Raw genomic sequence first — 22,202 nt, 5'->3', positions numbered from 1 at the left:
GCCCCTCCGCCGCGGTGTGTTGACGGTCGGGTCCTGCAGGGGTATAGAGGTATGGTTATAGTTTCAATGTGTGGCATATGGGTGTATCTGTGGGTTCTCGTGTCCCCAAGTGCTGGCATTCGTGTGTGGGGGCTTTGGTGAGGGTGGCTTGTGGGGGGGATGTGTATATGCATTGGGCATGCTTTGGTGATGGGTGTCCATGCTTAGTGGACGCATGCAGGCCTAGGTTTTGGGATGTGTGGGTTGTGATGGTGAGACATTGGCGGGGAATAGGTGTGCTGGGGGTGGGGGTGAGGATGGTGGTGGGGGTGAGGGTGGGGGTGACGATGGGGGTGGGGGTGAGGGTGGGGTTCGAGGATGGGGGTGAGGTTTGGGGTCTGATTTGGCATGCAGGTGGGGGGGAAGCAGTATTGAAGCTTCAACTTACCAGTATCCATTCCTCCGCCGACTCCTGCGAGGCCGTCAGGATGCAGGATGTTCAAGACTTCCTCCTCCCATGATGTGAATTGTGGGGGTTGAGGTGGGGGTCCTCCGCCAGTCTTCTGCACGGCGATGTTGTGCCTGGATACCATGGAACGCACCTTCCCCCGTAGGTCGTTCCATCGCTTCCTGATGTCTTCCCGATTTCTGGGGTGCTGTCCCACTGCGTTCACCCTGTCGACAATCCTCTGCCATAGCTCCGTCCTCCGGGCAATGCTGGTGTATTGTATCTGTGTGCCGAACAGCTGGGGCTCTACCCGAACGATTTCCTCCACCATGACCCTGAGTTCTTCGTCTGTGAAGCGGGGTTGTCTTTGGGGTGCCATGGGGTGGTGTGTATGATGTGTGGGGTGGATTATGTGTATTTAAGTGAGTTGAGTGTGGTGGTGTGTGTTGTTTTGTGTGTGGATAGTGTGTGGGTGATGGTGTTGAGTGGCTGTGGCTGTTATTTTTTGGATGCTGGTGTCTCGCTCTTGCCTTCTTGACGAATTTTTTAGCGTAGGGGTTTGTGGGTGATGGGGGTGTGTGTTTTATATTGTATTGTGTGTGTGGGAGTGGTGTGTGTATGTGTATCAGGTGTGTGGGATTCAAATCGTCCAATGTGGCTGAGTTTTGTTCGTTTGTGTGTATTCTGACCGCGGCGGTGTGTCCCGCCAATGGAATACCGCGTTTGAATGACCGCCGCGTGGATTCGTGGGTCGTAATGGGATGGGCGTATTTCTGTTGGCGTGACGGTGGAGGTTTGGTCACCTCCACCTTTCCGCCGACCGCTGGTCTGGCGGTCTGTTGTGGCGGTCGGATTTTCGGAGGTTTGCCTTCTGCGGGTCAGAATGACCGTGGCGGGTTTCCGCGACCGCGGCGGGATTATGGAGGATTTCTGACCGGCGGTAGGCGCCTTTTACCGCCGAGGTCAGAATGACCCCCTTAGTCTCTACTCTTGTTTTTGAATAGTTGTTTTTGTAAAAACAGGATTTTGTTTTGCATCTAAACAAATTTTCAGTAATGGAGCTTTGTCCTATTGGTAGCCATGGCTATAACAGACAAATGGTCCTGCGAAATAAACGATCTACTTATAGGATTAAGATTAACAAAATATAGCAATGAGATGTACTATAAAGATTATTTCATTCCCAGAAACTAGTCAAATATGTCTTGCATTTTGAATGCTAGTAGATGGACACAATTCATGGATCGTATGCAGGTTTGTGTTTGTAGCACAAGAAAACAGTTTGCTTTAAAAGACCTCAAGTTTACCTGTTGTCTTTCATACATTATTAGGTGGCAAGTATGCTCTTTTGAAGTATCTTGATGTTGTGTCCAAGACACACTTGAGTTGGAAAATGATGTTCATGTCTCTTGCATATGCTAACCAATTTACCTCTAGTTAATACAAGTAATCTACTTAGATGTGGTAGTGGTTACAAATACATAACCCGCATGAGACACCATCCTTCAAAGGCTTCACACACCAAATGGCTGGAAAGAGAGAAGGGAATCAGAAGGACTTCTGTATTCAACAAACCACTGCTTTCAACAGCTTTGAGAGAGGGAAGGTGTGATTAAGGCTATCAAATGGAGCATGCAGATCTAGAAGACTAGTAGGACCACTTCACCTTTATCTATTACAGCCTAAATGTTATTCAAGGTAGTATCAGTCCCTTTCTGTGGCAAAGTTCATGACTAAATGTCCCCCAGGATGGAAGATGGCTATTTAGAGAACACAGATTAGTGAAGGAAATATTGATACAGGTACTGCATTGATAGAAAAAGGGGCATGAAACCGTAGAAAATGTACATTTACTGCACAGTCGTTTCAAAATACATCATTACATCAAAACAAATATCACACTATGTATATTAGATTAGGTAGATGTCCATGACCTAATGGTTGATAACAAAACAAATATATGATCAGTAACCAAAACCTCCTACGTTAATACATGATTGTTAATTGGATTTAGCTAAACAGAAAATGTGAAATTGTTAGGTTTATATACAAGAGAAGCAGGCTTCCCTGGCCAACGAATGTCATTCATATATGAATGTTACACCACTGCTGATTTTGGTTGCTGGCAATGGTACAAATTGATAGGTCTGGTTCGTCATCATCATCTCCTCTTCTTGTTTCGGGAAGATTCAGCTTTATTTACTGTGCCATTTAATTTGATGTTAATGACGATGGAATCCAACCGGATGAAGTAATTGGCAAGATCACAGGGAGTGTCATTGGTAAACTATGGTTTGGCAGAATCATATTATTTTACAAACATACTTAATTTACCTCTGAAACAAACCTTCTGACCTTCATTCTATAACATCCCTATCAAAGCTGTGGTCACAAAAAAACAGCCAAAAGTACTGCACAGTCACACACAATACATGTTCATTTCAGTGTCTTTCTAAGAATACTATATGAACAGTAAAGGAAGTTTCACAATATACTATCAATCACAATTATATTAAATACTACAGTAACATTACTTATGGTCCATAAAATGCATTTTAAAAGAGCACAAAGCAGATAAATCAGTGTTATGCAATATGCATTACTGTAGCATAAAGTGAACCCCCAAAGCAGACTAAAACATGTATCATAAATGAATTTTTTAAACAATGTAGATCTAAGTTCGGAATTCAGAAATAACTAGCTTGTGTACCATAATTATCCATATTTGTACAATATTTTCCCAGATCCATAGGAAGATTTCAATAAATATAGATGGAAATAACTGTTATGAAACTTTGTAATGCTTCTGTTTTGAGTTGTAACTGTAGGAATAATACATTAGTCTACCTCCTCTAACATCAGTCTTTTCTGGTTTAATATTGAATCCATAGTCAAAAAGGAGAGAGGATACAGGCCGGTGCAGGGGTTTGACAGTACTTCGCTGACAGAAATACGTTTTTGATGAATAATGTATTTTGCCTGATACACTGTATTCTGTCCCATCCATTTAATTGTTTACCACAAGTGTTCCACTCTGACCTCCCTGTCAGTTGCCTTTACTAAGAAAAAGAATGTGGTACTTAAACTCCTGTGATATGCCAGGTCTCTCCCTTTGTTGTTTGTGTAGAGTAGAATTCTTTTACTTTGGGATCAAACGTGTATTCTCAATAAGCATGAACATTGCAAAGAGATGAGAGAAATATATTATAGATGGCTAATTGAAACAGTGCATATAGTTACAAAAGGATGGGCTATATTTGTTTTTCACCACAATTTGTATCTGTACTTTTTGTTATATAATTTCATCTCTGCCAACCATGACTTTCTAACTTGCATGTCATTTGCACATTTTTCAAAATAGGTGTCATATGCATAAAAGTGTGCAGAGAAGTAACTTTGAATATTAATGTTTTTAGAACGTAGTCTAATTGACTATTCAAATTAGATACCATATTTCACTGCTTTATGGTGCACAGAATTAAAAATCTTTTGTCAAAGGTGACAACTTTTCAACCTCACAAGGTTATGAAGTTTGTGACATGCAATTCAGTACACGGATGAAGATTCCTGCACAATGAGATTTTGTTTGACAATTTCCCCACAATAATTACATTTAGCTATATTTATTCATGTGCTACTTTTAAAAATCAAGCCAACTATGTGCTAATCAGAGAGTAGTCATCATGTGTTGTGGGCTAAAACCAAAGGGTATTGTAGAAACATCCCACTTTTGTAATGGTCTTGAAGATGTAGGCAAAGAAAATGCTCTCTGTTTTTGCAGTGGTAGGATGATCCATCTTGTGTTTATAGCTGCATCTCTCAGGGAGAAGTTCAAAACACTTCTCTTCAAGGATCAGTTTATCTGAAACTAATTAAAAAAACGACCTCCTCTTGCTTTCTGCAGCAAGGGTACATGATATTCTCCTCCCTTTTGTGTGCCCCAATGTCTACATATCCATAAATGTTCCCCCTCCTACACGTGTGTACTTATCTGCCATTGGCATAGATGGAAAAGGTTTTGATAACAGTAGAAAATCTGTCTAGATAGCATGGATGAGCACCATATACAAAGTAGCCCAGATATAAATGGAGATGTTAGTGAATCATAAAAATGTACACAAAATATTTATGATGTAAAAACAATTGTGAAATAAGCATAATTTAAATACTTACCTTAACAACTTTTTTGTTAAAAACATTGGGTTGAAAAACAATTACTTTGAAAACATAAGGTCAGAAACACAGTTTGAAATTAGAACTATGATTATTATCACAGAATTTACCAGTTTGATGACTTGGGTCTAAGTGTCCAAATTAGCCTAGACAAGCATTTCAAACCGCAAATTAGCTCAGTTGAACTAATGGCAAGATAAAGTAACAACCAATGTTGAATTTAGAGGTAGGTCACGGATATAAAGACGTAGGTTTAAAAACTATTTTTTAGATTTGTGATAAAGTTGTTTTTACCACTTTTGTTAGTAAATTAGAAATGAATAATTGAGGTTTTAAAAAAATAATAAAACACGTTTGTGTTTAAGTGTGTGATTAGCAAACTAATGATTGTCAAACTAAGTGATTTTCTTATAGATGTAATAGAATCTTGAGCAAAAGGTTTCTGACTAAATGCATCTCTAATTAAAAATGTTCAACTTAGACTTTAAAAATCCTTATACAATGAATTTTTGGATATGCATTGTAAATATAAAAAATAAAACTAACTAGCTACAAAATAGAATGAATTGTATGGATTTAAAACATTCACAATGATGGGATTCTAGAATAGGTTTTCAGATTTTGCTAACTATTAAGTATAGCTATGTGAGTTGCACCTGCCATTTTTAAATATATTGTGAATTTTGGGTTTGTTTAATTTTCATTTCCAGTACTTCTCTCTTTTAGGTTGTTCATAGTCCTTCTTCTTCACAGTCCTGCACTGTATCACCCATCCCAAACACTGAGATGAGCTGCCATGTTCGTCCCGTAACATAATGGAAGTGATACTGTAAGGCTACAGATAAATAGAATATTGGCCTTTTATAAGTTGAAGAAAGGTAGTCTAATAATTTGTGTTTATTTTGAAAAGGTATTATACTGCACATATTTAAAGTCACCATTGTATAACTACAAACGATAAGAGGTTTCCTAATGGACATTGTTATATGTGCCACTGTAGATCTTTTTCTAACTATTTCTCATGTTAACTATTTTTTTTCCCTTTCCAATGACTGATTGCATAACATGCAATTTCAGTAGTACAGACTATAGGAGGCCATATTGGGCAAATTTGGGTCTGCAAACCCCCCACCACCACCTACATATTTGTTCTTAGTCATCTTTTGTCTTCTAATTCGCTTTGTGCCAAGTGCATCATTGTGGACCATAAATAAAGAAAATAATACATGTTCCTAATTTTAAAGGATATTGATTAAATATCTATTTATGATTTTCTCTCAGTAACACATTTAAACAATCATAAAAGTTTAGGACTGCATAACCACAACAAAGGATCCATGTATTAATGGTACATTGAAGTTCTTGGATATATTTGCATTGTAGGCTGGAGTGTTCCTCTTGTCAACCTTTTAAATGCCTGTCAAAACGAATTAACCTAGTTTTTATCTCAAGACACTTTAATCTTACAGTTTACCAAAAAAATAATTCTTAAAGTATTGGCCTGCAAAACCTGTTAAAAACACATGACAATTCATGTTATACTTTGTGTACTTCAATTCTTGCCTGTCTTCATAATGCCATAATTTTGTCCTTGAGCATAAATATTGAGAAGCAGGGCTTAAAGAGGGGCTTAGCTTGTGGCATTGAGAATGTGCACACAAAGAAACAAGATAATCGAATGAGTGCCATTCAAAATGTCGGGTCCCCTACTGCTTAAATACCAATTCCACTTATTAAAAGCACAGTGAAATTTGACTTTATCCCCTTATAAAAAGAAACCGACACCTTATCACTTTGAAGATTAAAGTGAGCTATGTTTGGCGAAAATATTGAGCCTCTGAAGCAATAAAGGAGATATCGCTTTTAGGGTTCACTCAAATCAATGAAATCTTTTTCAGGAAGAGGGCCTCCCCTGTACCAGCTGCATGATCCATCACTTCGCTTGATGCAGGAGAAATGCTTGGCTTGTTGTCCATATAGCTTTCTTTCTATAAGCCAGTCGGTCCAGAGGCACTCATTTGGGGTATTCAGAGAGCAGGGCACAATGTAGCATATTGTTATCTAAATATAAAATATAAGGGAAGATGATCATCAAATGGTGTTTAAAACATTATTTTCTAAATTTGTCACACTCTCATTGCTACCTTTATGCTCAAATTATGACATCAACAAAGGCTTAAAATCTAATGTTATACATTGAATACATGAAATTAAAACTGAGAAGCAAGTACTTTATTGATCACACTCCCGATTCACTAATTTAACCTCCTGAATTAACTAATCCACTAATATTTGTGTAGCAAACGTCCCAATGCACTTATTTACAGTAATTACAGGTAACTGCCTGTATATCTGCCAGAATGTTAATAATCACTTAGTAAACTGACTTCCAAAATGGGTGTCAAATTTTCACTTGCCATGAATGTAGCTTGGTGCCCTCTAAACCTAACGCTAACCAAAACTCTGCACTGGTACCAGTATGTTGTGTGCACAGGGTCATGCCATGCCCATCGTACCACTTACTGTTAGCACTTATTGTTATAGCATGCTATCATAGAAAAATTATTTTGGGGATTGCTTATAATGTGGCATTATATGTCAGTTTTGTACAAAACCTTAAAAAAAACAAAGACTGCCTTACTCTGAGCTAAGCTGCCTCTGAGACTGCACCAGGGTTCCCCTACATGCCATTCACTACTATTAGATGAGTTTTCACTGGAGCGAGTTTTATACTGTGAAAACTGACCAATTGTAGATATTCTGATTTTAATGGTCAGTGCAGGAATTGCTAGTTGAGCTATGTACACTGCAATAATCTCTATAAATGGTGTGATTCAACAGTCTTCTGGAATAATATGCAATCTAGAAATTATTGATGACTCAATGTGAAATGTGAACCGAATCAGAGATAATGTGTACTCTGAACAGCACGTAATTGGAAAAAGTATTATTTTTAATTAACTTGGGTGTTCTGGTAATGGGAGATTTATATAACTTTTGTATACACTGTACAAATTCACCCGCAAAAACAATCAAATGTGCATCTTCCCTAATATATGGTCTCGCTACCCTGTGAAATGCTTTTTCATCACCTTGGAATCTTCACCAAGGTTAGGGAACTGTTGAGCAGCTGGTCTCCACACAATCTAGGATACCTCGTACTAAGTATGCAAGTGAAAATTAAGAACTGTAGTCTAGATATAAGAAAGAACATAGGAAGTTATATTTTGGGGAACTGTGAGTAGATAAGACTTGTTAGCCTTTGAGTTTTATAGTTTAAGAGCTAGATCAGCTTATTACATGTGTGCAATGTCGGTTTACTCACAACCGCAACATTTAGTTATATTTATATTTGCGAGCATCACAGGATGTAACCTTTGCAAGTTTTCTTTTAAAAAATTAGATACTTTTTTAAACATTTGCTTTGGGATCGTGAAATATAAAGCAAAATCGTTTTCAGAAATTTTTCCAAAATGCGGATGGACACATTTTTCGTACACATTTCTGTTCCAGAATACATGTATTATATACACAATCCCAGAAAAACGTTAACTACAGTGTTACAGCCTTGGTGAGAAGACACAGTTGTACATGTGGAATATTGATTATTAGCACCATTGGATGACACGTTTGGGGCGGTGATATTCAGAGTGCAATCCTTTTGGGCTGTAGATATTATTACAAGTCCACAAAGGGAGTATTCTGCCACTTCCAAATTCCCTGCAGTGCGCTAAGGACCCTGAGATCGTTCCTTGAGGAGGAGCTTCTTTTTACCTGAAGAGATAGGGACAAAATATGTCCATTCAATCGTGGCGCTCACTCAGCCTCTTCAGGGGCAGCTTATTTACACGCAAACTGGGGTTCTGCCTTTCATTTCTTTTCTTCTGAAAGCAGAGCTCAATCAGCCAAACACACTTGTAAAATATAAACAAACATGTGGGTTTCTGTCTTGGCAAAATCAAAAGCAGAAGCCCATGCAACCGTGTGTAAATAGGCTGGTTTTGGAGAGAGTGGAGAACGGAGACATTTTGTGCCAAGAGACAACTCCAGCTCCCACGTGATCACAATCTGTTTGGAATGAAGTGCTAATAGCCTTATTTCCCTTCCCTGCAAGTCCTAAGTGCTGTTATTTACCCTCTCCTCATCATCCGCCCTCATCTGCAGTTCAGGCTCATATTTTCTGGAGAGGGTAATTAATAGGCAATATTGCTTGCATGTGCAGTAATTAGCACTTAAGTGTTTTACTTCTATTGTTCAGAAGGAATAAACAATTTGAAGTACACCACCAGCATTTTAGTTCACCAATCATGCTCATGTTCTTTTTTTCTAGCCCCTCAATCTATTATTTTAAAATGTTGCAATGCATTATATATTTTATAAAGGTTGACATCTGCAATTTGTGTTGGACTTAGAGTTGGATTCGCTGTATAATAGCAAAAGAAGACTATGGGGGTCATTACAACTTTGGAGGAGGTGTTAATCCGTCCCAAATGTGACGGATATACCACCAGCCGTATTACGAGTTCCATAGGATATAATGGACTCGTTATACGTCTGGTGGTATATCCGTCACTTTTGGGACGGATTAACACCTCCTCCAAAGTTGTAATAACCCCCTATATCCAAACGTAATACATTCATGACAAATAAATAATAGAAGTGCATAAGTAAAGCTATTGTTCTGCATCTAAAATCCTGTTTAAAAAAAATCAGTACTCACATTAGCCTTCAAACTGGTTTATGTCTCAACAGATTCGGCCTGGCTATTGGTGCACTCTGTACTTGTTCTAATGTCAGCAGATGTTTGGGTCTCTGTGGCACCACAGGCTTTGCATAAGTGAGCAATAAATCTCTCTTCTGAATATGAGTAACGGGTAATGGAACGTTAGTTACGCAGTGACGAATGTGGAAATACATACGAGTTCAGAACTTTCACATTAGCTCTGAAGAAAACAGTGTAAAATGGACTTACTTTGCAGTCGCAGCCCATTTGATATCTCTGGTTCAGGCTCTTCTTCTGTGACAAAGACAAGTCATCCCAGGGTTCTATGTAATTGCATAGGTGAATGTGCACTTTACCAGAGCTCGATATTTGACCTGGGGTGCAAAACGAAATAAACATTTATAATATTAGAAGGCTTGAAAACGAGTGCAAAATCATAAGGCAGCATGCATAATTCAAATTTAATGTACAATAAATGACTCTTTAAAGGAAAAGTTTCAGGATTAATGGCAATTTTGATGCAAGGAACTGAGCTGAATTTCAAATATTTGATGTAAACTTCCTTGCATATATGTACTAGATACTTATGGAAGAAGGTGCTCCTGTTATATTTGAATACATAAAGTTATTGATGTCTTATTACCAGTAAGGAGGTATTGTTTCTTGTTGTTGGCTTCAAGCTTTATTCCACAAAGAGAGGAATCAAGAGGGGTGTATACATACTGTACATCTTTTATTTTCTCAAATCCTTTAAACATCTAAAATCAGAAATATACAGTTCAAATTAAAAGTCGGAAACATTTCCAGGTGTAGGTATATATTTCAGTGAAATTGTTTTTCATAAACTAAAGTTCCATGACGATCACAATCACCACTGAGCATTCAAAGTCTGATAGCATGAAAAGTTATGCAGTTTCCACACAACAATAAAGGCATCCAAAGTGACCTCATACAACCTTTGCCCTCAGGGTATACAGGAGGATACCATCATATTACCTTTGATTTAAAGATGCCATTGTGTGCTTTTTAAACAATCTTCAGTGGCAGATCTGAAGCATGCTAATAAATTGTGATCTGCTCTCAAGATTAATTTTCAAAAGAATCTACTGGTATTACAAGTAGAAATCAACATCCTTAATCGCATGTCGAAAGAGAGGGTGTGAAAAATGAGGTAGTGGTAACATGCTGCGTTACATATGTTTTACGCTCCGAGGCATCATTTACAGGAGTGAAACACATTTTCAGCACCAAAACAAGAAATTCCGGATGCAGAAGCAGTATTTTGGCGTGGAAACCCACTCAATTATCCACTCTTTCTTCTCGGTGGCTCTTTCTACATGGGCAAATCATGGTTCTGGCATGAAAACACGGAAGGAAGGGGCATTCCAGGGAGCAGGCCGCAGGTTATGCACAATTATATGAACTCTGCAAAGTCAGATCTCCGAGTGTTCATGATACAGTTGGCATGATGTTTAGTTGTGGATTCTCCATGACGAAAAATGTTTTCCATGTGGAGAGAAACATGAGTAAAAGGATTTGCTAGATGTACTTTCCTGATTAAGCCGAAAATGGCAAACTTTTCTACTTGTTGAATGAAGAGGTTTACACCAGAAAATAGTTAGTCTGAGATTCACATTCAGAGCCTCTGTACTTTTTTAAATTCCATTTTAAGAGTAAATCTAGTACAAACCTATGCTTGTGCTACCACATTTGCACCTTCACAACACTCATTGGTGTAGAACAAGGTTGTACCCCAGAATTCAACCCAGGAAAATATCGACAAAACAAATGTAGTGAAGATGAATATATAAAGGTAACTCCAAAAGGAAACAGTCATTAAAACGCGGTCATTACCACACATGACGGGTCACACTAACCCGTTACCATGAATATGCCTTTACTACACATGCCTTCCCTACTCATGCCTTTACCACAAATATACCTTTACAACACATGCCTTTGGAACAAATTTTGTTCTAAAGGCATGAATGATAAAGGCATTTATGTGGTAAAGGCTTTAAAGGTAAGTATAATTGTAATTTTTTTTTGTAAAAGCATGAACGGTAAAGGTATCTACGTCATAAAGGTTCTACAGATGAGTACTAAGGCCCTAATTACGACCCTGGCAGTGGTCTGACTGCTTTGGCAACGGTCAAACCGCCACATTATAACTGTGGCGATTTGGTCATGGTCGGACTGCCAGTTTCCCTCCACTGCAGGGACTGGTGGTGCGGGCAGTCCTAATCTGCCAGGGCAGCACTGTATGCAACGCCACTCTGGGGATTATAACATCTCTCTCCATCAGATTTTACATGGCGGTTGCACTGCCCTGTCAAATGTGGCAAACATGGGGTGCAGGGGGCCCTATGGGGGCCCCATGCACTTGGCATGGGCAGTGCAGGGCCCAATGGGCAGCCTTGTCGCACTTGAAAAGTGTGATGGGGGCTATTCCACCCTACGCACTGCAACATTGCCGCCAGCTCAATTATGGGCTGTTCCCCGTTGGGCAGTGGGCAGAAACACCGTCTCCACCCGCTGCACCAGTGGGGAACTCCTAATGGGGCTGAAGGGAAGGTGGGCGCACTGGCAGCAACCTAACCGCTGGAGTTTGGCGGGTGGCCTTTTCCACCCGCCAAACTCTTAATGACCCCCTAAGTTTTTAACTTGGGTGTATATATATATGTGTGTGTGTGTGTGTGTAAATATATTTATATATATATGTATATATATATATGTGTGTGTGTGTGTATATATATGTGTGTGTATATATATGTGTGTGTGTATATATGTATGTGTGTGTATATGTATATATGTGTATGTATTTATATGTATATATATATATATATATATATATATATGTAATTATATATGTATATATATATGTGTATGTATATCTGTGTGTGTGTGTATATATATATGTGTGTGTATATATATATATATGTATGTATATATGTGTGTTTATATATGTATATATATGTGTGTGTGTGTATATATATATATATGTGTGTATATATGTGCATGTTTGTGTATATATGTATATGTTTGTGTGTGTGTATATGTGTCATATATATGTGTGTGCATATAAATAGTTTTGTATATATATGTGTGTATATGTGTGTGTGTGTATATCTATATTTATATATATATATATATATATATATATATATATATATATATATATATATATAAACAATTCCTCTAACACCCTATAGAAGCTTGCCCGGACAACAAATGGAAGTCCAAAGTACTTTAATAACCAATGCTTCCTCCCAATACAACGCGTCTCAGCCGTAGACTTGCTCACGTATGTGTGTGTGTATATATATATATATATATATATATATATATATATATATATATTTATATATAGGGTTTTTTGGGGTTAGGGTGAGTACTCTCTTTTGAGTGGTAAGGGCGTTTTTAGGTTTTAAGGTGGATATGTTTTTTTTGGGTGGTAACGGGTGTCTGGAGTGTGTATGGATTTTTGAATGGAAAGACTATGTATATATATCCTACTGGCAGTCACAAGTAGGTACAGGGGAGTAAAGTTCCCATAGCCCGACTCCCAGGACATATTTTGGGGGGTTGACAAGTAGACCCAACACCTGCAGCACAACCCCTTTGGTTGCCAAACTACAGTACCACATTATGGATCAGGGAAGGTCATTGTCCGCACTTAAGGTAATTTTCATGCCCATATGTTAATGCTGTTTTAACTTGTATTTTTGATTAATTAATGCAAAGCCTTAATGTTGGACTTTTGCTTATGCAGGGTCATCCCGAATCTTTTTGCCTCCTGCCTCCTATTTTTTTCTGACCTGTCGCTGTTGGCTTTTGAACTCTGAGCACTTTCCCACTGCTAACCAGTGCTAAAGTGCATATGCTCTCCATGTAAATTGTATGTAATTGGTTTATCCATGATTGGCCTATTTGATTTACTAGTAAGTCCCTAGTAAGGTGCACTAGAGGTGCCAGGGCCTGTAAATCAAATGCTACTAGTGGGCCTGCAGCACTGGTTGTGCCACCCACATAAGTAGCTCTGTAATCATGTCTCAGACCTGCCACTGCAGTGTCTGTGTGTGTATTTTTACACTGTAAATTCGACTTGGCAAGTGTACCCACTTGCCAGGCCTAAACCTTCCCTTTTCTTACATGTAAGGCACCCCTAAGGTAGGCCCTAGGTAGCCCCAAGGGTAGGGTGCAGTGTATGGATAAGGTAGGACATATAGGGGGTTATTCTAACTTTGGAGGAGGTGTTAATCCGTCCCAAAAGTGACGGAAAAGTGACGGATTTACCACCAGCCGTATTACGAGTCCATTATATCCTATAGAACTCGTAATACGGCTGGTGGTATATCCGTCACTTTACCGTCACTTTTGGGATGGATTAACACTCCTCCAAAGTTAGAATAACCCCCATAGTAATGTGATTTATATGTCCTGACAGTGAAATACTGCCAACTTCGTTTTTCACTGTTGCAAGGCCTGTCTCTCTCATAGGATAATATGGGGGCTACCTTTAAATATGATTAAAGTGTAGATCCCCCTAGAGAGTAGATGGACATGTGGAGTTTGGGGTCCCTGAACTCACAATTTAAAAATACATCTTTTCGTAAAGTTGATTTTAAGATTGTGCGTTTGAAAATGCCACTTTTAGAAAGTGAGCATTTTCTTGCTTAAACCATTCAGTGACTCTGCCGTGTTTGTGGATTCCCTGCCTGGGTCAGTTTGACAGTCGGGTTGTTTTTCACCTCACACTAGACAGTGACACAAAGGGGGCTGGGGTGTAACCTGCATTTCCTGATTAGCCATCTCTGCTAGGAGGGAGGGGTGGAGTGGTCACTCTCATCTGAAAGGACTGTGCCTGCCTCTGACAATGCCGGCTCCAACCCCCTGCTGTGTGTCTGAGGCCTTGCCTGGGCAAGGCAGGATTTCACAAGTAGGTGTGAGTCCCCTTTGAAGAAAGGTGACTTCAAAGACTAAAATGGGTATAAGAAGGGCACCCAAATCTACAGACTGGAGAAACCCTTATGGAACCAAGAGGAACCTCTGCCTGGAGAAGAGCTGATAGCTGAGGAAGAAGTGCTGCCCTGCCTATGACTGTGCTTTGTGGAGATTTCCTGCAGTGCTGCTTCTGCCAGAGTAAGAGGGCAAAGACTGGACTTTGTGTGCCTTCCATCTTGTGAAGAAATCTCCAAGGGCTTGATTTAGAGCTTGCCTCCTGTTGTTTGAAGTCTCAGGGACAGCAAAGACTTCTCTCTGCCAGCACCTGGAGTCTCTGGAGACACTCCTGCTCTGACAAGTGGTGCCCTATCTAGTTCCTGGGCCCTTGAAAGGAAAGCTTGTGGAAATCCAAGGAAATCGACTTCGGACGACTTCGGACCGATGCCGCTGCTCAATCCGGGTACGCCGCCTGCACCCGACGCTGTGACCTTCGCTGGAACGCAACGCTCTTCGCAGGCCCGACGCCGCTGCAGCCCTGCTGAAGTCCGCAACTCCATGGTAGTCGCTGCACCACGTCATCACCGACGCCGCTCAAAAGCCACTCTGAAGTTAAGCCTACTGCTCTGCCAAGCTACCAAGGGGGTAAGCCGGGGTTAGCTGAGGGTGATTCTCTTTTACCCTGACTAGAGTGAGGGTCCTTGCTTGAACAGGGGGTAACCTGACGGTCAACCAAAGACCCCATTTCTAACATTGGTGATCAGCGGTTGGGATTTGGACTTGTATTTGTACTTGACATACAAGGATTAAGTGTATACTACTGTTTGAGTTCAGACCACTAGGTGACCACATACTACTTGTTTGGTGATCTTTTGATTTTTTCTCTTTGGGAATGTTTTTGTTTTACTTCCATTTTTTTTTGCTGATTCCTTGATTGACTTTCTTTGGAACTTCATGTGGGAACTTGTTTATCTGCCTTTGGAACTTTGTACTTGTTTTTGAATCTTCATCATGTCCCATGCTGGAGATGCATCAGTTGGAGCTGACTTTGACCTTGAGAAATTGGAGAGTTATGCCAAAGCTCAGTTGAAGCAGTTCTGTAAAAGTTTTGACTGTCCCATTAAGAGCTCAACCAGGAAGGAGGAGCTGCAAAAGGCGCTGAGGGCCTGGGTGACAGCCAAGAGCACTGAAGGGCACCCAGAGGATGAGGGAGATGAGGAAGAGTGTTCAGTACACAATGGTATTGTGGGTGGGCCTGTAATGTCCAGGGAGAAGGTCTCCAGGGCAGGTAGCAGTGTCTCATCCAAGGGTCTGACACCTGAGGAGTTACAGGACAGACAGGGAGAAAGGGAGTACCAATTGGAGCAGAGGAGGTTAGCCCTTGAGGAGAGGAAGTTAGCGATGGCTCATGAGCTTAGCTTGAAAGAGATGGATCACAGAAGCCAGTCCAGTAAAGATGGTGGCAGCAACCCTACAGTGCAGCCTGAGAGGAGGGTGCACATTCCTAAAGACCTTGTGAAAGATTACAAGAGGGGGGATGACATATACTTGTGGTTCAAGGGGTATGAGTATGCTCTCCACATGAATCTGGTCCCTGAAGCTCATTGGGGGGCGGGTCTGTGGAAGCACTTTGAGGTAGAGGGGAGGGATACACTGACAGTCTTAGGGGATGCTCAGAATCTCACCTACTCTAACATGAAGTACGCCTTGCTTACGAGGTATGGTCTTACCCCTGAGCAGTACTAGGATAAGTTTAGGTCCTACAAGAAGAAGGAATCCCAAACATGATTGGAATGTGTTGATTCTTATTGCAGGTCACTGGATGGTTGGGTGAAGGGCAGTAAGGTAACTACATATGAGGGGCTTTACAATCTGATTGCTTGGGAGCACTTGAACAGTTTATGTTTTCCAGAGCTGCGCCAACACCTGATTGACAGCAAGCTGACTGACCCCAGGAAGCTTGCACAGGAAGCGGACCGCTGGGAGAGCACCAGGGTCCAAAAGAGGTATGGGGGAGACCACGCCAAGGGTGGCCAGGGTCCCTCTCTGAAGAAAGGGGGGGTAAGGGCAAACAGGGGGAGTTCTCTAAAGGGCCCCAAACTGATTCCCAGGGTAAGGATTCCCAACCCCCCAGTGAAAAGAAGCAATGGTTCTCCAAAGGGAAGCCAGTGGCAGGTGGTCCCCCACGTAAGTGTTATGCATGTGACCAGGTGGGTCATGTGAGGGGGACCCCAAAAGTACACCGGCACCCACTGGTGCACCGTCCCAGAGTTTGGCCAGTGTAGCGCTTGGGGAGGAGTTGGTTTCAGGTGGGTGGGAACCAGCTGAGATGACCCTTATCTCACTAGGGGACAATGAGATAGTCCAGAGAACCCTAGTGCCTGAAAACACTAAGAAGTACAGGCAGTGGGTGACCATTAATGGACAAAGGGTGGAGGCTCTGAGAGACACAGGAGCCAGTGTGACTACAGTGAGGAGTCAGCTGGTGTCTGAAGAGCAGATTGATCGCTGGATACTTCACCAAGCAGTTGCAGTGGACAACTCAGAGCGCCTGTGCAGAGTGGCGCAGGTTCCCTTTGAATGGGGGGGGGGCTCAGGTTCCCTGAAGGTAGCTGTGAGTCCAACCATGCCTGTTGATTGTTTGCTATGCAGTGACCTGGAGGATTCCCCTTGGAAGGAGGTGGAACACAGGTCTCACTTGGAGATGTTGGGTCTGCCTGGGTGGGTATGCGTATCCACCCAGTCAATGGCAGCCCGTCAGGGTAATTGTTGGACTTTTGCTTATGCAGGGTCATCCCCAGTCTTTTTTGCCTCCTGCCTCCTATTTTTTTCTGACATGTTGCTGTTGGCTTTTCAACTCTGAGCACTTTACCACTGCTAACCAGTACTAAAGTGCATATGCTCTCCTGTTTAAATTGTATGTAAGTGGTTTATCCATGATTGGCATATTTGAATTACTAGTAAGTCCCTAGTAAGGTGCACTAGAGGTGCCAGGGCCTGTAAATCAAATGCTACTAGTGGGCCTGCAGCACTGGTTGTGCCACCCACATAAGTAGCTCTGTAATCATGTCTCAGACCTGCCACTGCAGTGTCTGTATGTGTATTTTTACACTGTAAATTCGACTTGGCAAGTGTACCCACTTGCCAGGCCTAAACCTTCCCTTTCCTTACATGTAAGGCACCCCTAAGGTAGGCCCTAGGTAGCCCCAAGGGCAGGGTGCAGTGTATGGATAAGGTAGGACATATAGTAATGTGGTTTATATGTCCTGACAGTGAAATACTGCCAATTTCGTTTTCACTGTTGCAAGGTCTGTCTCTCTCTCATAGGATAATATGGGGGCTACCTTTAAATATGATTAAAGTGTAGATTCCCCTAGAGAGTAGATGGACAGGTGGAGTTTGGGATCCCTGAACTCACAATTTAAAAATACATCTTTTAGTAAAGTTGATTTTGAGATTGTGCGTTTGAAAATGCCACTTTTAGAAAGTGAGCATTTTCTTGCTTAAACCATTCTGTGACTCTGCCTTGTTTGTGGATTCCCTGTCTGGGTCAGTTTGACAGTTGGGTTGTTTTTCACCTCACACCAGACAGTGACACAAAGGGAGCTGGGGTGTGATCTGCATTTCCTGATTAGCCATCTCTGCTAGGAGGGAGGGGTGGAGTGGTCACTCTCATCTGAAAGGACTGTGCCGGCCTCTGACAATGCTGTCTCCAACCCCCTGGTGTGTGTCTGAGGCCTTGCCTGGGCAAGGCAGGATTTCACAAGAAGGTGTGAGTCCCCTTTGAAGGAAGGTGACTTCAAAGACTAAAATGGGTATAAGAAGGGCACCCAAACTTACAAACTTTAGAAACACTTCTGGAATCAAGGGGAACCTCTGCCTGGAGAAGAGCTGATCGCTGAGGAACAAGTGCTGCCCTGCCTGTGACTGTGCTTTGTGGAGCTTTCCTGCAGTGCTGCTTCTGCCAGAGTAAGAGGGCAAAGACTGGACTTTGTGTGCCTTCCATCTTGAAGAAGAAATCTCCAAGGGCTTGATGTAGAGCTTGCCTCCTGTTGTTGAAGTCTCAGGGATAGCAAAGACTTCTTCCTGCCAGCACCTGGAGTCTCTGGAGAGACCCCTACTCTGCTCTGTGGTGCCCTTCCAGTTCCTGGGACCCTGAAAGGAGAGGCTGGCAGCCTAAGGACAAAAATACACGCACTGAGCGCCGTGCGGAGAAAAGATCGACGCGAATCCGATCGCGGCTGAGAAAACGACGCGACGCCGGCTCCGCAGCTGAGAAACGACGCCGCAGGAAACGCGACCGGAGAATCGACGCCCGGAGCAGGAGAAACGACGCGCAGCATCGCTGACGAAGGCTGAGAGATCGCAACCTGCGCCGCGGGACTTTCGGACCGTCGCGTGGCTGGCTGTTTCGACGCGCATCGCCGTGCCGAGTTGTTTTCGACGCATATAACCGTGCAGGGTTATTTTCGACGCACACCGCCCGTGCGGGGTTATTTTTGACGCAAACCAGGTACATTTACACGCTAGCAGCGCTAGTGTGTTGTTACAACTACCTAAAGACTCTTTTTATTTTAAACCTTTAAAAAATCATAACTTGACTTGTGTATGTTGGATTTTTGTCGTTTTGGTCTTGTTTTGTCTAGATAAATATTTCCTATTTTTCTAAACTGGTGTTGTGTCATTTTGTAGTGTTTTCATTAAGTTACTGTGTGTGTTGGTACAAATACTTTACGCCCAGCACTCTGAGGTTAAGCCTACTGCTCTGCCAAGCTACCAAGGGGGTAAGCAGGGGTTAGCTGAGGGTGATTCTCTTTTATCCTAACTAGAGTGAGGGTCCTTGCTTGAACAGGGGGTAACCTGACTGTCAACCAAAGACCCCATTTCTAACATTGGTGACCAGCGGTCGGGATTTGGACTTGTATTTGTACTTGACATACAGTGATTGAGTGTACACTACTGTTTTGATCTCAGACCACTACGTGACCACATACTACTTGTTTGGTGATCTTTTGATTTTTCTCTTAAGGACTCTTTTTATTCTACTTCCATGATTTTGCTGATCCCTTGACTGATTCTTTTTACTTCATTGGGAACTTATTTTCTGCCTTTGGAACTTTGCACTTGTGACCATCATGTCTCAATCTGGAGATGCAACAGCTGGAGCTGTGTTTGAAATGGAGAAACTGAAGGAGTACTCAGTTGCTCAATTGAAACAGTTCCTTAAAGATCTTGACTGTCCCACTGAGAGCTCCACCAGGGAGGGGGAGCTGCAACAGGCACAGAGGGCCGGGGTGACAATCAAGAAGGCTGGAGGGCACACAGAGGAGGAGAATGTGGGTGAGGAAGTGCAGAGGATACACAGTGGTGTAGTGGAGGTACCTGTTACGCCTGGGGGGAGGGTCCCCAGGAGGGGTATCAGGGTGTCGTCTAAGGGTCTGACTCCTAAAGATGTACAGGACAGACAGGCAGAAAGGGTTCGCTGGTTGGAGGCAGAAAAGTTGAGGATACAAAGGGAGTATGACAGGTGGGAAAAGTTGGAAGAAAGGAGGAGGAACTTAGAGATTAAAAAAATGATTTATGCTTACGAGCTTAAATTGAAAGAGCTGGAAGTCATGAGGGCTGAGTCCAGCTGGAATGGTGGCAGCAACAATTGTATATCCAGTGATGCTGCAGAAGTGCACATGCCCAGAGAGGTGGTGCCCTACTTGAAGGAGGGAGTTAACACACGCCAGGAGGTTCAGGGGTATGAGGTAGCTCCAGTGATGCACAGGGTCCCTGAGGTGGATTGGGGAACTGGCATGGGGAGTCATATTCCTACTGGTGGGAGGGACACTCTACTGACTCTAGGTGAGAGTGACAGGGAGAGGGGTTCCCCCCAGGTAGAAGTCCTGGTTATGGAGTATGAAAACATCCCAGAAGAGTGTGGGTTGAGTGTCAGGGACAGTCAGGTACTGTCTCACCAGTCTCAGGAGGGTGATGTGGGGTGCTTTTTCAAAGCAGAGTCACTGGATGGTTGGGTGAAGGGTACTTTGGTTAATTCATGTGAGGGGCTGAGTGATGTAATTGCTGGAGAGCATATGTCTAGTCCTTATTTTCCAGAGCTATGCCAACACCAGGCGGAGTGTGAGTTCTCTGACCCCAGGGAGCTTACAATGGAGGCAGACTTCTGGGTGAGTACCAGAGAGTCTGAAGAGGCATTTGGGGGTGCTCCTGAGAGGAGTGGTCTAGGTAGTTCCCAACCAGGTGAGGTAGGGAAGGATTGTAGTGTCCCAGATAGGTCCCAGTGTAGTGGGATGGGTGAGGGACCCCATGTCCAGTCTCAGAGGAGAGGGAATGGGGATGGGTTGAGGCCCAAGGTGCCCGAGATCCGGTCCCAGGTCCTGGAGGGTTCCCTGCGGGAACACCAGGAGGGGAGCCTAGCCTGTACCATAGGGCCATCTGTTGAGGGAGACCCCACAGTGTCAGGAGAACTTGGGGGGGGCGGCTGTAGCCAGCGTCCCACCAGTTCTGGTGTCTGGCAGTACCACTCCTAGTGAGGGGGTGCAGAAGTCCAGACAGAGGGTTGAGAGGGGGTTGCGGACCCCAGTGGAGAACCTGGAGGGTCAGGGGTCAGCTCTGAGAGCAGAGCCCCCCATGAATGACCTTGGTGAGACCATTTCTGGGTTGGGGGGAATCCAGACTCTGTCAGATGGGCAGAGGTCAGGAGACCTGCGCCAGCCAGACTCTTGTGTGGCCCTTCGGGACAGTGTGTCCCTTGAGGGGGGTAAGTGTGCCCCCCTGGAAGTCCTGGTGTGCCAGGCAGTGGTTCAACCGCAGGGTGGTGACTCTGGGTTGAATAATCAGGTTCAGGGGGTAAACTCTGACCTGATGGGGGGTGAGTGTGCTCCCAAGGAAGTCCTGGTGTGCCAGGCAGTGGTTCAACCGCAGGGTGGTGACCCTGGGTTGGATGACCAGGTTCAGAGGGTAAACTCTGACCTGGTAGGGGGTAGGTATGCCCCCCAGGAAGTCCTGGTTTGCCAGGCAGTGATCCAGTCGGTGGGTACAGACCCTGGATTGGGAGGCCAGGTTAAGGGTGTCCCCCCTGACCTGGAGGAAGGGGCTACTGCTAACAGTGCCCCTACCATGTTGTCTTCTGGGGGGGTCACTCCTAGTTGGGTGGTTCAGGACCCCAGAAGAGAGGGCAGGGGGAGGGAAGCCTCACCCCTGGCCCTGGTCCAACCTGAAGGTACAGACCCCAGGTTGGAGGATCAGTTGCAGGTTAACATCCCTGCACTGATGGAAGAATTGTGCAGGACTGCTTCTACAAACACCCTGACAGTTTTTGACTCTGGGGGTGCCGCTTCTGCAGGGAGGGTACAGAGCCCCAGAGGGGAGGACCAGGGTCAGGTTGTCATCCCTGACCTGGTGGAAGAGAGAGTGGTCAAAGGGTGCCAGGCACCTGGGGCTACCACCCCCCACTCTCCACAGTCACAGTGGTTAGAGAGGCCTGAGGTCGGGCTCTCATCCCTGACAGTTGTCTGGGGCCACTGTGGCTTGCTGTCCTGGTGGACAGAGTTGCCCCTGGGGGGGGGAGGACGAGAGTCACACCCCGGGGGTGGAGTGGGCAACACCACTGTGTTGGCCCTGGTGGTACTATCTGCCCATTGCAATACATCTGTGAGCAAAGTAAAGTTAGGTGTTGCACAGATGGTGTCTGTAGATGTGGAGAAGGGTTCCCCATGGGTTAGCTTAGTGGGCCCTGAGAGTATGGACAGAGGGATCCAACTGGAGTCAGGAAGGCGTAGAACTGGAACATGCCCCTGCTGTTGTGGGCCTGGGTCCCTGTTCTATCGCCCCAATCAGGGAAGTACATCAAGGTATTGATTGTTCTCCCCTGGCTTTAGGCTGGTAGGGGGTCGTGTTGGACTTTTGCTTATGCAGGGTCATCCCCAGTCT

The 22,202-nt window shown here is 43.4% G+C and overlaps 2 protein-coding genes across 2 annotated transcripts in view; one reads left to right on the top strand and one right to left on the bottom strand.

Moving 5' to 3' along the window:
• The window catches only part of SYN2 (synapsin II), a 1,016,740-nt gene that overhangs the window by 574,892 nt on the left and 419,646 nt on the right, over positions 1–22,202 (top strand). The window lies entirely within an intron of this gene.
• The window catches only part of TIMP4 (TIMP metallopeptidase inhibitor 4), a 137,724-nt gene continuing 117,782 nt past the window's right edge, over positions 2,261–22,202 (bottom strand). Inside the window, exons 3-5 of the mRNA XM_069206655.1 lie at positions 9,967–10,081; positions 9,573–9,697; positions 2,261–6,661 (exon numbers count right to left, since the gene is read on the bottom strand). Of these exons, the coding sequence (XP_069062756.1) occupies positions 6,464–6,661; positions 9,573–9,697; positions 9,967–10,081 (438 nt within the window). The 3' untranslated portion in view covers positions 2,261–6,463. The remainder of the gene's footprint in view (positions 6,662–9,572; positions 9,698–9,966; positions 10,082–22,202) is intronic.

The sequence above is a fragment of the Pleurodeles waltl genome, chromosome 9, assembly GCF_031143425.1.
Source record: "Pleurodeles waltl isolate 20211129_DDA chromosome 9, aPleWal1.hap1.20221129, whole genome shotgun sequence".
NCBI classification, from domain to species: Eukaryota; Metazoa; Chordata; class Amphibia; order Caudata; family Salamandridae; genus Pleurodeles; species Pleurodeles waltl.
Note: the sequence above shows the minus strand (reverse complement) of the source record. Positions and strands in the feature narration are given on the sequence as shown.